This window comes from Dipteris shenzhenensis, chromosome 17 (assembly GCF_047967505.1).
Source record: "Dipteris shenzhenensis isolate YYH24624 ecotype China chromosome 17, Dip_SZ_1.0, whole genome shotgun sequence".
NCBI classification, from domain to species: Eukaryota; Viridiplantae; Streptophyta; class Polypodiopsida; order Gleicheniales; family Dipteridaceae; genus Dipteris; species Dipteris shenzhenensis.
In genome coordinates this window covers 12490472-12504350 of record NC_141612.1, presented here as the reverse complement: position 1 = coordinate 12504350, position 13879 = coordinate 12490472, and the positions used below count along the sequence as shown (strand labels likewise).

At 41.4% G+C, this 13879-nt stretch overlaps 1 protein-coding gene across 1 annotated transcript in view; it reads left to right on the top strand.

Moving 5' to 3' along the window:
• LOC147891700 (ribonuclease H2 subunit B) overlaps positions 1-11503 on the top strand; it is a 59951-nt gene extending 48448 nt beyond the window's left edge. Inside the window, exons 9-11 of the mRNA XM_087388868.1 lie at positions 10309-10387; positions 10734-10848; positions 10940-11503. Coding sequence (XP_087244994.1) covers positions 10309-10387; positions 10734-10838 — 184 coding nt within the window. The 3' untranslated portion in view covers positions 10839-10848; positions 10940-11503. The remainder of the gene's footprint in view (positions 1-10308; positions 10388-10733; positions 10849-10939) is intronic.
• The last annotated feature ends 2376 nt before the right edge of the window (positions 11504-13879 follow it).

Sequence of the window (13879 nt, the reverse complement as noted above, 5' to 3'; positions counted from 1 at the left end):
GAGAGAGTCTTCTCTTGTAGTTATTGGTCTTATATGCAACGTGATTGATGTTGCATGAGGATACCTCTTGCGAAAATGAGGAGTCTTACAAGAAAGAGGAATGCCTCCAGTGCCTCCAGAATCCAAATGTTGCTTTAGCCATTGTGATTACAATTCTCATAGTATAGGTAATGGCTATGTTCGTGCATATGTATCCCAACTTTATGGCCATAATGGTAAGCATCATCAAGATGCAAGATGCAACATGACAGAATTTATTCAAGCTGCAACAAGTTGACAAGTAGAAGCTCTTTACTCAATAGTAAAATAGATCGGGGTTAGTGTGGTTCAACTTGTGTAGACATGCCCGAAAAGATAGCCTTTATGAGGTATGATGGAAGATAAAACCTTTGACAAGACAAGAAGACATAATTTTAACAACACTCTTGGGTGAAGTAGTTTATTATTTATTCCAAACGGTGCGCACAGCCCATAGTGAGAAGAGTTTGTTAGCTATCATGCATGTCATAGTTGGTGATTCATATTGACAGAATGATCACACAATTTCTTATTAGATGCATACTATAACAAACTTACTCTATCTACTGGCAAATCACGGGAAAAGCACCGATGTTATTCCACCCAGCCAACCTTGTTGAAAACGGGAGAGCTAACAGAGAATTCGAATAAGAAAAAAGACATACGTGAACACACATTCTCTTCTCTCACTAGCTTCAACAAGCCCCATCTCCCGAGATGGATCTAGATGCCACATGTCATCAATACAGAGCCTTCCTAATGCAACATTTCACCCCTCTCTTGGGATGCTTTAATTGCATTTGCCCCTAGGCACATTTCTTGCATTAGACCCTTAGCCTTAGATCCACCTAGTCTAGTGCTATCAACCCTCACCTAGGACCTTGACATTAATTCCCTCTCGATCGTTTACATGAAGCGCAAACAAATATATTACAATTATAGATCCTTTAAGGGAAATGTCGACTGATTCTTTCGAGGTCATGCTACCTCGGCTAGAGCGTAACATTCCTTCCCTCTTTAGACATCAGCGTCCTCGATGATAAAGTTTGGGAACACTCTCCGCAACTGGTACACGGATTCCCAGGTAACTTCGGATAGAGGCTGACCATGCCATGCAACCAACACCGTGGGTATCTTCCGATTTCGTATTTGCATTGTTGCTTGGTCCAGGATTCTTGTTGGTTCGCGCCTTGCATTATCCTCTATCTCTTGAAACAAAACCACACCTTCGATTAGTGAGTCACCTGTATGTAAAAATCTCTTTAAGCGCGAAACATGAAAAACCGGGTGCACCTTACACCCCTATGGCAATTATAATTTATAGGCTACCTTGCCTATTCTCTTTAGAATTAACCACGGCCCACAGTATCGAGGTAATAACTTAGCACACTCTCCTGAAGTTAACGACTTCGAGTGCGAAGGAGCTTTGAGAAAAACTTTTTCTCCTTCCTTAAATACTCTTATAGACTGGTTTTCATCCGCATACAACTTGGCTCTATCCATAGCCTGGCGGATATTAGCTCTCACAAGTGCTAGCATCTCCTGCATCTGCACTACAAAGTTCGCGGCACTAGGCACTTTGTGAGGTACTCCAACTAAAGTTGGATTTGCTGGTCTATAACCATAGTTCAGCTCAAACGGACTGAACCTTGTAGAGGAATGTTTTCTATCATTGTAGGCAAACTCTAACAATTGCAACCACTTGTCCCATGTATGTTGCCTCAATGACACATATGCCCTCAGCATATCCTCTAAAGTCTGGTTGACTCTCTCCGTGTGACCATCCGTCTCAGGATAATCCCCACTACTCATTCCCAACTCAGTCCTTAGTGTCTCAAATACCGCTGTCCAAAAATGACCGGTAAATCTGACATCTGTGTCTGACACTATGGATCTAGGCAATCCATGCAGACGAAATATATGTCTAATGAACAAATCCGCCACTTGCGGGGCACTAATAGACTCTCTAGTCGGAATGAAGTGAGCCATCTTGGTTAGACGATCAACCACCACAAGGATAGAATCATACCCTCCTTGTGTTGTAGGCAGCCCTACAATAAAGTCCATGGAAATACTCTGCCACTTACTTAGTGGTATTTCCAAGGGTTGTAAAAGTCCGGATGGCTTCACCCGCACGGCCTTACTTACCTGACACGAGAAACACCGTGTCACATATTCATGAATATGCTTTTTCATCTTTGGCCAAAAGAAATCTCGCTTCACGAGATCATATGTCTTCTCGACTCCTAGGTGTCCCGCACATGGGCTATCATGGCACTGTCGAATGACTCTCTGCCTGAGATCATTCTGACTAGGTACTACAACCTTGCCATTTCTTTTCAGCATACCATCCCTTATGGTATATCTTGCATAAGTTTGGCCTTTTCTGGATGCCAGGTTATCCTTTTCATTTTCCCTGGGTTTTAACACATGAGCCTTAGGCCATAAGCTCTGGACAAACTCGTCCACCTTTTGAGTTTCTCTGATCTCGGTCATTAGAGCACTCTCTAATACTGTGAAACTCATATTGTGCATAATGCGAGACAATGCATCAGCAACCTTATTATCTTTTCCTCTTCGGTACCGAATCGTTAAATTAAACTCCTGCATGACCTCTGCCCACCTAGCTTGGCGGCCCCTCAAGTCAGGCTGTTTACAAAAATGTTTCAGAGTATCATGATCCACGTTCACATAAAACTCTGAACCATATAAATAATGCCTCCATGTTTTCAAAGCATGGATAACAGCATACAACTCCAATTGATGAGTTGGCCAATTCCTTTGAGAGGGAGAAAGCTTCTTGCTTTCAAAGGCTACTGGCCTTCCCTCTTGAAGGAGAACTACTCCCACCGCAATGCCACTTGCATCGGTTTCCAGGAACAACGGTTTCTGGGGATCAACTATTTTTAACACCGGTCCTGTGACCACAGCTTGTTTTATGGTGTTAACTTTCTTGTTGATTCTATCCCCATATAAAAGGTACTTTATCTGAGGTCAGATCAGTCAATGGCGATACTATTTCGGAATATCCTTTGATATGCCTTCTATAAAATTGGACAAATCCCAAGAATGATCGCAATGCGATCCAACAAAAAGGGATTGGCCAGGTTAGTATCGCAGCCACTTTCTTCGGATCCATTTCTACCCCCTGTGGAGTAATTATGAATCCTAAATATTGAAGCCTAACCATACACAGTATAGTTTTCTTTTTATTTACATAAAGACTGGCTTTTCTCAAAGTACTGAACACTATTCTTAAGTGTTCACGATGCTCAGTAATACTTTTACAAAATACTAGAATATCGTCAATAAAATGTACTACAAACTTTCCGATATACGGACGTAGTAAATCGTTCATAAGCATAACGAATGTAACTGGAGCCTTGGTAAGTCTGAAGGGCATTACCAAAAACTCATAATGACCAAACTTGCTTCTGAAAGCGGTTTTATGCACATCCTCGGCTCTAATCGGGATCTGATGGTAGCCACACTTAAGATCTATCTTGCTGAAAATCACGGCTCCATGTAATGCATCTAGCAAATCATCAATTCGAGCCATCGGATACCTGTGCTTAATAGTGATATTATTCAATGCTCTGTAATCTATACAGAGGTGAAACGTATCATCCTTTTTCTTCTTTAATATCACTGGCGAAGCAAAAGGTGAGAAACTTGGTTGAATTTGTCCCAACTTGAGGTATTCTTCCAGTTGTCTACGCACCTCCGCCTCTTCAGTAAAACTCATTCTATAGGGAGGTCTATTTACAGGTTCTGTCCCCGGAATCAGTTCACTCTTATGCTGAACATTCCGCTCTGGAGGTAACCCATAAGGTAGTTCATCCCTAAAACATTCAGAGAACTCCTCTGTTATAAGATTAGCCAGCTTGGCCATCTCACCACTTTGCGTAACATCAGTGCTAGCCGAAGAATCATCAACCGGCTCTACCGATGCGGTGCAAATGAATAAAAACTCTTCTTGAGCTTTTCGGATTTCCAACACGGAAACCAACGGTCCCTGAGGTATATCTTTCTCACCTCGCAAGACATAAAGCACATCATTCATCTTGAATTGATATACGTGCTTTTTCCAATCAATGGATGGATTCTTCTTAGAATGCCACGCCATACCCAGGGCTATATCTGCATGAGCAAGCTTTGTCATTTCAAAATCAAGCTTCTCAGCATAGTCCTGAATACGAAGCTCCAACTGGGTAACCCTTTGGTCCCATACTTCAGTTGAACTTCCATCTGCCATCCTGACTGTATACGCATAGTCAAATGGACTTGTCTTTAATTTCAGCCTTTTTACGAGCTTGGAGTTAATCACATTGTGAGTTGACGCCGAGTCAAACAACACAATGACATCATGATTGGCCACTTGCCCTTTCATTTTAATTAACTCCGTATCATTAAAGGTTGTATACCGCGTTGCTGCGGGCTTAGATAGGATGTTATCAGATGCACTCGTTACTAGTTTAGCAACAGACACCCATAACAAACAAGGTACTGACCTCTGAGAAGATCCCGCTAGCTGAATCTGCATCTCTTCCACTCTGGGACTTTCCTCCATTTCCACGTCGCATTTTGAGACCACCATCTCAACCATCCGATGATCTTTATTCCGTGGACAATCCTTCCACTGATGAGGTTGAAGGCATCCAAAACACAAGCCTTCTCTTCTCGCCTTTTCTCTTTGTTCTGGGTTTAAGGGAGACTTAGACCAAGCCCGGGCTGCCATTGGGGTTACTTTCCTCTTCACTCCAATGGTGGTACTTGGTTTAGGAGTTTCAGCCGGTTTCGCCTGCTTGGCTTGACCACTCGGCTGAGAACCACTCCCTTTACTAATCCATTTCTTCTTAAACCTAGATTTCTTCGGATACCCATACTGGGTTCCGACCTGTGCAAATCCACTTGGCCTGTTGTCCTTGGCATCTTCATAGTTCAGGGCTATGGCTATTGCATCATCTAACGTGTTTGCGTACTTAGCCTGAACTTCCATTTTTATCCGATCATTCAATCCAAATATGAAATCTTTCACTTGGATTGATTGAGGTAGGGGTTCATCGACCTTCATTACGCTCTCTCGAAACTTATCAGTGTATTCTGCCACTAACAAATTTCTCTGACGAAGGTTCCTATATTGATCCCAAGCTCGGGATGCTTCGTCAAGAGGTAAGAAGTGTTTCCTGAATTCTCTTTTAAACCCCTCCCAGGTAGTGGATGCTATACCATCTTTTTGTTGCTTAATCCACCACCGATCGGCTGCCTCACTAAACATGCGGGTGGCCTCGCGGATCTTCTTGATGTCATTTCTGATTTCACAAATGGTGAACGCCTCGTCCCATTTGTGTAACCAGGTCTCAATGACATCGGAACTACGGTCATTCATCCGACCAGAATACTTTTCCGGCCTGTAATTGGCAATATTTGGTACTTTAGTCTTCCTAGGCTCGACCGTATGGACACTAGACTCCGGTTCCATTGGAGCCTTTTCTTTCTCATCTCGAGAAGGTCTAGCAGACATACTGTGTATCGCTCTCCTAAGTTCAGACTGCCGTGCATTGGCCTGTAACTGTTGCGCTTATAACTGCTGCAAGGCATCCTCAAGTAATGCAATCCTACCAGATAAGGTGTGAGCTCCTGGGCGCGATACCTGCTGGGTCGGCCGGACTCTTGACTCACACGGGTCCCTCCTGGAAGCTCCTTCTTCTGCTTCCATTCAGTTCAATGGGTGTTTTGTTCTGTTTTGTTTTGTTTTGTTTTTGTTTTTTTTTAAAACACCACTAGAACACTGTATTTACAAGTTGACGCAATTCAGTGTACTGGCACTCTGACACCATTCCCTGTACTAGGGAATGCCTGCAATCCCACATGCACACTGACTAGGCATTTGACACATGCATAACCCAAATAGCGCTTCCCCCTATACTAGGGAAATTCCTGCAAGTCAACTTAGACTGAAGCACAAAGGCATATGCACAGGCATAATCTGTCCCTGCTATAGCATCATAAACCACAAACTCTGCTACAACCACAAAAGCCTAAACTGCTTCTGACAAAACAGGAATGACGAAAACCAAAAGGGAAAATAGATAAAGTGCTCCCTGGTCTTGTTTGCTCCTGCCTCAGCTCCACAAACAAATGATGCGCTCCTCTTTTCCTCTGCTAAGGCGTAGCTCTCTGATCAAAATCTGTCTGAGGGAATCAGGTCAAAACTGTCACGGGCCAGCCAACCACGTAGCCAGATATCTCGAAGCCTGCAGCCCCAAGTAACTTCCTGATCACAATTAATACGTCTGCCTACGAACTATTTACGTGACCATGCAGGGCTCTGATTGTAAGTCACGTCATTCGTCGCCACTCCAGAATTTGTCGAGTCAGCCCGTCTCGCATCTCGTCACATATCGCTCCAACCTGCTGTCCGCTACCAACGCTTCCACCTAGCTCTACGTAACTCCCATACCACGAACAGTCACCTAACATCCCGCCATCTTCTGCTAACCAGTGCGGGATGACCATCGAACAGCCACATCGTCCGTCGCGTGAAGGTCACGAGCCCTTTGTCTGTTTCTTCGTTGGGTGTGACGCGTAGCAAATTCGTCACACCTACGCTCTGGTCCTTCGACGACCGTTCGTGTCTTTCGACTTCACAGCTCCACGCCTATCCCTTCGCCCTTCCTGAAGCTCTGGTCTTCCATCACCCAGATCATCTCTCTCACCTAGCAACCTGGCTCTGATACCAATTGTAACAAACTTACTCTATCTACTGGCAAATCACGGGAGAAGCACCGATGTTATTCTACCCAGCCAACCTTTTTGAAAACGGGAGAGCTAACAGAGAATTCGAATAAGAAAAAAAACATACGTGAACACACATTCTCTTCTCTCACTAGCTTCAACAAGCCCCATCTCCCTAGATGGATCTAGATGCCACATGTCATCAATACAGAGCCTTCCTAATGCAACATTTCACCCCTCTCTTGGGATGCTTTAATTCCATTTGCCCCTAGGCACATTTCTTGCATTAGACCCTTAGCCTTAGATCCACCTAGTCTGGTGCTATGAACCCTCACCTAGGACCTTGACATTAATTCCCTCTCGATCATTTACATGAAGCGCAAACAAATATATTACAATTATAGATCCTTTAAGGGAAATGTCGACTGATTCTTCCGAGGTCATGCTACCTCGGCTAGAGCATAACACATACATCAAGAGACGATCACTTGGGAGGCCTTGCTCCACAACATGAAGGAGCAAGTTTTGTGGCCTAGTGCTTGCTCCTTGTAGCTTAGTATTTTGAGAACTTGAAGGATTGATTATTAATAGTAGGCAAGGCAAGGAAGAGACTTGGAGGCTAGAGCCTTCACACAAAAAGGCTCATCAAGATTACCATTCTTACATATGAGTCTAGGAAGAGTAAGCTTGCATATTTCTTCATTGATTGAGGCATGATATTAGTGGTATGTGGGGTCCATCATCCCAAGATGTACGCTATGATAGCACCTTCGACTTTGCGCAAAGCTTCCACTCTTGAGATGATGAGCGAGGCTCCAAGTTCCAAAATGTTGCCTCTAGGATTAGACCATGTTTCATAGCCAATTGAGTAAAGGAGGAGTATTGTAATGATGAGAATAAGAATGTGAGGCAACATAGCTTAAAGCAAAATAATTCAAGTAAGGAAAGTTTGGTTGATATCTCATGTCTCTAGAACAATAGGGTTTCAGTGGAACAACGAAGCTTTTCACTTTCACCATATATGCCACAATAAAGGTGTATTTGTATTTCGGTCTCATGCAACAAACCGTATTATTAGCAACTTCAGGAAGCTTAGTTTATGTCATTGTATCAGTGGTTGAATCTCACCAAGAGGGGGATAACTCAAGCAAGATAATTCAAGTAAGGGAAAGTTTTGTTGATAGTTCATGCCTCTAGAACAACACGATATCCATGGAACAACAAAGCTTTCCAATTCCACAACATATGCTACAATAAAGGGCATATTTGCATTTTTGTCTCATGCAACAAAACCACATTATCAGAAACTTTATATAGGACATTATTTTGAGCAAATTAGCAACTCCCATTGAGTTGCATCTTAGCTGTCGCCATTCAACCGGTATCAGGAGTTAGTACCCAAGTAATTGTAGAGTACAAGACTTGAGAGGTAGAGATTTCCACTTCGGACTGCCAGTTCTAGCATAGATGCACCATGGCATGTTTAACGGAAGGCACGAGTGTCTCAAGAGGAAAATGAGGATCATTTGGAGCCTTTTGAAAGATGCAGTAACAATAGGAAGGTAATGTAGCTTGACCAACTAGGTTTTGATTTCTAGAGTTAGGGTGAGGTTTTCAATATAACCAAAGTCCTGTTGTATTATGAGTAGTTGTCAGTCCATCGTGGAATACTCTCCTCTATCTTGCTTTATGCTCATTTCTGTGTGTCTTTAAATTGATATCAGAACCTTCTTGTTCGCTCCCACTTGCATTCTTGGCCCTGGTGGTGCTTGTCCATCTCAATGGAGTTTTTGCCACCACCTCCTAACTGCATGCATTATTTTGCAGATGGCTCTTCTTCAAGTGCCACAATCTCTGGCACCCTCAAGAGCAACCAGGCAACTCCCTACAGCCGTTGAGGGTGTTTAGGTGCATTAGATTTTGAGCTGCACAGAATTCAATGAGCATCTGCAAAGGCCACCCGCAACATGGATCAATGTACAAAGGTAGAACCTATTTAGGTAATTTTTTCTTATGCCATTGCCCCATAATCAACAATGGACACCAAGTTCGCTATAGCTACCCTGAAGCTCCTATCAAGATCCTTGAAAACATGAAGTGAGGAAAACACTCGACATAGCTGAGCACCCGCATCCCTGCATTCCAATGATTCTCCCGGGGCTTATTGGAGAACCTGCTCAAAACGCCAACAGCAAAACTGATGTCCGGTCTGGTGTTGCTTTTTGAAGTAATCAGGAACTTCCCTTAGGCCTTCATGGCATTTTGAGGTGCTTGCTTGGCTGCTAGCTCCACTTACAGAGCTCTCTTTTCCCCTTTCTATCATGCGGTTGCATTTGTTTTTGATTGTACAGCTGCCATCCAGTTGCTTAGCCTGTGTGACCACTCCAGGTTGATTTGGTTTTTGATTCGCATCCCTCGGCAATAAAAACACATTTCAAAGCTGTTAGATGTGTTTTAGGTTGTAATTTCAGATATTTGCTTGTGGATATATCTTCCAGATTTGGATCATATCTGCAGCTTGTGGATGTATCTTCCAGCTTTGGATCATATTTCATATCTTTGCTTGTGGATATGCCTTCCAGCTTTGGATCATATTTGCAACTTTTGGCTTGCAAGTTTCACTTGTGGGTGCGGATCCTTGCACATTGATGCCAATTGGTGCAAGTATGTTCCACCTTGGTATGACCCCATGATGAACATAGATATTGCAGAATATGGTCACATTTGTATTGAATCCATAGATGATATACATGCAGGAGAGGAGCTATTTGCAGACTATGAGTTTTGAATAACAACATTGTATATCTTTATACAATCATTACTTATGGGAATTACTACTTTCTTGCCAACTATGTAAATTGGTGCGTAATTGTTGTGTGTGAATAATATGCAAACATGTTCATAACTACAGTGTCTCTCGTGCCATTCTTTCCGGTGCCATTCTCTTTGGGGCTAGAAATTGAGAGTTTCTTTGGAATCATGATTTATTTCAGGGATTTCAATGGTGTATCAACAAGTTATGTTTTCATCCTAAAGTGTACTTTTTTACTTTGCAATGAGTAATCAACATGACATGTAAAGTTATTTTTTTGTAATGCTAGTCAGTCCAAACATTGAAAGTGCACACCTAGTCAAGGTTTGGGGAAATTTTATATCTCACTCAATGGGGGCAATTTATTGCAAGAGTTTGCAAGTCAAAGTCCAAAGGGAATTGGCAAAGCCAATGCAATAGTATGTACATGTGCAAATGCAAAGAACAGCAGTCGAACTTAGCAAGAGCAAGGTGTTGCAAGCATATTGACAGGGAGATTGGAACATTTCGGAAACATATCGGTGTTGAAATGTCTTATCTGCCAATGCTCTTATTGTTGTTGGATGGTCAACTGCTGAACCTGGTTACTTGCTGATTTTTTACTCTAGAGTAGTATAAAGCTTGACCATTTAACTACTCACCACGTTTGCGCAGAGAGAGAGAGAGAGAGAGAGGGGGGGGGGGGTGGGGGATTTATGCAGTTAAGGTTATGAAACTTGATTCTTAGCAATTGTTTACAGTGTTGATCTACAAGTGTCGAGGAAATCTGAGTCTGTGGACACATATGAAGCTTCATTGTGTGCTCCAATGGCGGCTGCGGTAAGCCTTTTTGAAAGTTTTGGTTTAAGGTTACTGCAATCTCATGCCATACATCTTCCTGTTTTTCAAAGCACGCAATAGATCTTTCTTCAAAATGTTAGAAATGCTGGAAAAGATCCTGATGTTAATGTGGCCATCACTCTTGTGATTGGCTTTCTGAGCTTTGACTTCAAAGTAATTTGTTTAAAGAATCCTAATTAGTTGTTTGGGACTTTGGAGATAGATATGTTCTTGGGTTCATATTATATATTGTATGCGTATTGCAAGAGCCAAAGCCTTCATCCCTTCATAAGAAAACACAGTATGCAATCAATATAATGACTTTGAATCCGACATTTGTTTGAAGGTAAAAAAGGAGCAAAAGTTGTCATCTGGAAAAACAAGAACGACCAAAAGAGGTCCCATTGCTGGCATGCGCAAAGTGACCCAGTTTTTTGCTTCACAGCGTTGAAGTTTCAGAAGTAAGATCTTTGCATTCCACTCTTCAATCAAGAATCTAATAGTTTTATGAAAGGTTTTAGTATTGAGTTTTTTTGTTTTTTTTGTTTTCAGTTCATTACCCAAATTTGTTACTGGAATTATACCTTCCAAAGAAAACATGCCAAAAAAGTCAACATATCGGCTTCCAGCAAACTGAAATTCACATGCGTATAAAGGCAACAATTTGGGAAGGCCCAAATGACATAACTGGGCTTGGAGCACCTTAAAATTTCCAAAGCCTGCAGCTTTCCTTGTAAGTTGGCCTATTCTAAGTCGACCTTAAGGCAAGGCTCAGAAACTGTCAGAGAAAGCAATAAACTTCTTGACGGTGAGTAATCATATCTATAATCTATCTTAGACTCATCAGGGTTAACCCTTGTTGCCTATGTGGCCAAACCTTGCTCGAGACCTAGAGCTCTTGTTTTTGTATGGGTCATCATATTTCTCACGACATATTGGTAATTTTGTAAGGTCCATAAGGTGACCAGCACAAACCTGTTCTTGAAGCTTGAATGGCATTTAAAAGGATCTGTCATAGTCAAAAAAATTTTCATTTTTATTACAAAATTGGACGACCTTTTGGATTACAAAGACTATGTTCAAAGAAACATTGTAATGCTTGAAACAATTTTTGTTAAGGGTGGACCAAAATATGGTCTAAAGAATTGGGGACCTAGTTGCCATGCTTACACCAGTTAAGAAACCCACCTTCGACAATTATTCGCTTAGAAAAAGCAACTTAAAACAACGTGAATGGAACCATCGCCGCAATATTTTGGTGGGTAGTGAGACATCTCTTTTATTTTTTTGTGAACAAATCCACGGCACCAAGATGTATAGTTTTGTTGACTGCGTGCTGTCCCCTCTCCTCAATATAAACTTGCACGTGCATCAGTGGACACTTGCTGGGAGATTGTAACAAGCATCAATGCCTAGTACATTTGGAGATCTAGATAAAGAGAGGCTATTTATGGCACTAGCTCATACCTTGGCTAGCATTATTGTACACATTTTGACAGTTATTTGATCTCGGCTACAAGGTTCTTCCAAGTCTTCTTCAACTAGGAGGATGCTTTTTCTCAGAGAGAGGTTGTCCTTTCTTTTCAGAGACTATCATAGGCATGGCATTTCCAGCCAGAGTCCTGGGTTCTTCTCTAGTTTTCATCTTTTCACACTATGGTGGTATCTACCACGGGTTTTCCATGCTTTGCATGATGAATCTTTGCCTTGTATATCTCTCTCAGTTGTTTCTTTCATAGATAATGGAAATCTATTTCAAGAGGATAAAACGAGAGTGGGAAGCCTACAATATGGCTCAACTAGCCTCAATGCGAACATGGGATTGTCCACGCATTGTTAGTTAGAGGTTTTAATAATGATGTTATGTGATAGGCAAATATGTTCCTTGTTCATATCAATAAGGATTCCAAAATTTCAACATGATAGATGGTCATACCTCCCGTCTCTAATTTTTGATATGCTATAAAGACCAATCTAATTATTTTTGCAGTACCATATACCTTTGTTGCTGCACCATTTGCACTCCAAACCATAGCAACAAAAGGCAATGTTATATCAAACACACAAAGAAAGGGATTACAGGTTTTATTCAAATTATGGTGGTTGAGTCCATATCATTTCCTCCCCCTTAAGTTTGATGCATTCCACAAGGTTAATTATATAGAAAAACTTGAGATGAGAGGAAGATTCATCCATTAAGCTTTTGAAGCCAAAATTTTATTTCTTATTCATAATGTACATGTTTTGTAGGTATTTAGTTGTTGTTGACAAAAAATGGTACAATATGATGTCCTTTTGGAGAGATTGGTAGTAGCAAATGATTTATGAAGGATAGGGGTATTCGGGGCCAAATCATTATATTGCAATGGAGGATAATGACTTAAGAGGCCAAAAATCAACGAGTTAGGCAAAGGTAATAGCCATTAGCAGAGATTTTAAAGATTTCACAAGGACCATTTGCACCTTGACGATTATTGGGAGTCTTTCCTTCTTAAATGGTGGAGGTCTAAAGGTCTAATAGATCAATTAAGTCGAAGGAGATGGAAGATCTATGTCCATCACCTACTTCAAAGGAGATATGCCTAGCTAAAAGTGGGCTCAAATCCTCTACAAAACACGGAACCTTAAGAAGAGGGATTTCAGTAGCAAGATCAAGCGAGGTGTTAGCATGAAGGGAGTATTTTACACCTAAAGCTTGAGCTTTTTTAGATCCCTTTGCCCTATTGGATTGTACATATATCACCACATAGTGCATTAGATCCCTTAGAGATGCAATGCTAAAATTGTTAAATGGAAATGGTAGAATTATTTTTCTGCTATTTGTGTTGCATAGAAGTGTAATTTGCCAAGTCATCAAAGTGATAAGAGAATTGGACATCCATCTCATTAGCCATAACATTAGAGAATTTCAACATTGTGCAAGCATCATGTCTCTAGCTCATGGATGTTAAATAGGATTGTCGATCTTAGGGATCCAAGCTATGAAAAGGAAAAACTAGGTATGGGGGCATGTAACGAGTATACATAGCAAATGACCCCACCATTCAGATTCATAGACACTAAAATAGCAAGATCAAAATTTTAAAAAGAAGTTTGCATGTTGAACGACTCAGTATTTGGTTGTGTGTACAATGCACCATTGGATACAATTGAATTTAAAGAATTCAATCTAGAGCCACTATATCTTGCAAAAAAAGGCCATGAAGTGATGGCACTAGTGACTCTAGACATTTGAGTACAAGTTTAACACCCCATGTAGACCCATTCGTTTACTCATGCACCTCCTCCTTGCAATCAATTTTGAATTGATCCCTCTTAATGCAGTAAATGAGTTGCTAGGGTTTGCTTAGTGATCCCTTGTTTGCATCTAGGATGTGCAAAAGTTGTTGCTTTGTTGGTAATTTGAGGCTATGTTGTGTGTTTGTTGTTATTTGTCTTATTTGGGATTTTTGCTATGGTTGTATGATAACAAGTAATCATTAAATTGTTCCT